A 1106-nucleotide genomic window follows, 5' to 3' on the forward strand; every position below is an offset into this window, starting at 1 on the left:
CCAAACCAAACCCAGTGCCTGGAGGGGATTCTGACCCACAGCGCCCCTAGAGGACAGAGTGGAACTGCACCACAGGGTCTCCGAGGCTGTCAGTCTTGATGGGAGCAAAGCCCAAACCACACCCACTGGAAGCCAAGCCCAAACCAAAGTCACTGCCATTGACTTGACTTGACTCTTAGCGACCCCTCCTTGGGTTTCCGAGGCAGTATCACTACGGAAGTAGATTGCCCAGCCTTCCTTCCGAGGAGTGGCTGGTGGGTTTGAACCGCCAGCCTTCTGGTTAGCAGTCAAGTGCCTTAGGCCCTATGCTACCAGAGCTCCTATCTCTCTACATAATATGATATTTAACACCATGACAAGGTCTTTGGTAGTGACAACAGTTAAGTCTGCTACCCTGGACGTGGATCCAAAGGTTGATCGTTGGAACTCACCTAGTGGCACCTCAGAAGATCAGCCTATCTGCTTCCTAAAAGTCAGCCTGGAAAACCCTACAGAGAGGCTCTACTGTCACACGTGGGGCTGCCACGCGTCAGAACGGACCTGACTGAGAACAACAAGGCCACCAGAGTTGACAGAATCACACCCTGAGACAGTCCAGCATTTAGAGGCTGAGGAGACACAGGTGCCGAGGGAGGAGGGCCGTAACTAACGGCTTCCTGGAGAGCTAGGAGGCGGTCGAAGAGCACAGGCCCACAGCCCCAACTCACCGGCTCGGTAAACCCGGCTCTGGGAAGGGGTTCCTGGCTGGCCCCCCAGCGTGGGTAGGATACGCAGGGCCCAGGTCCCAGGGCTCCGAGGGGGGAGGGGCACCACTGCAGACCGCTCCTGAGGCCCTAGGATGAGCAGGGACACCCAGTCCTTGTAGGGGTGGGCTCTTCCCGGGTCAGGCCCCTCTGGCCGCGCCTGGACCTCAAAGCCACTGATCAGCGCCCCACGCTCCACGTCCCAGGTCAGCACGGCCCCGTCGAGGGCTCTCTGCAGCCTCCACGAGGAGATGGAGGGTCCTGGGGGAAAGAAAGAGCTGGGGGCGGGATTCCTGTCTGTGGCCGCGGGGGCAGGGCACGGGACCCCCGGGGCTGAGGGAGGAGGGGCCTGGTCTCCCGGGT

The 1106-nt window shown here is 60.2% G+C and overlaps 1 protein-coding gene across 1 annotated transcript in view; it reads right to left on the reverse strand.

Moving 5' to 3' along the window:
- Positions 1-1106, reverse strand: part of VSIG10L (V-set and immunoglobulin domain containing 10 like) — an 11982-nt gene that overhangs the window by 4863 nt on the left and 6013 nt on the right. Inside the window, exon 7 of the mRNA XM_007957597.1 lies at positions 708-1004. Within this exon, the coding sequence (XP_007955788.1) occupies positions 708-1004 (297 nt within the window). The remainder of the gene's footprint in view (positions 1-707; positions 1005-1106) is intronic.

This window comes from Orycteropus afer, unplaced genomic scaffold (assembly GCF_000298275.1).
Source record: "Orycteropus afer afer isolate SDZICR_OR568_19922 unplaced genomic scaffold, OryAfe1.0 scaffold00765, whole genome shotgun sequence".
Classification (NCBI taxonomy): domain Eukaryota; kingdom Metazoa; phylum Chordata; class Mammalia; order Tubulidentata; family Orycteropodidae; genus Orycteropus; species Orycteropus afer.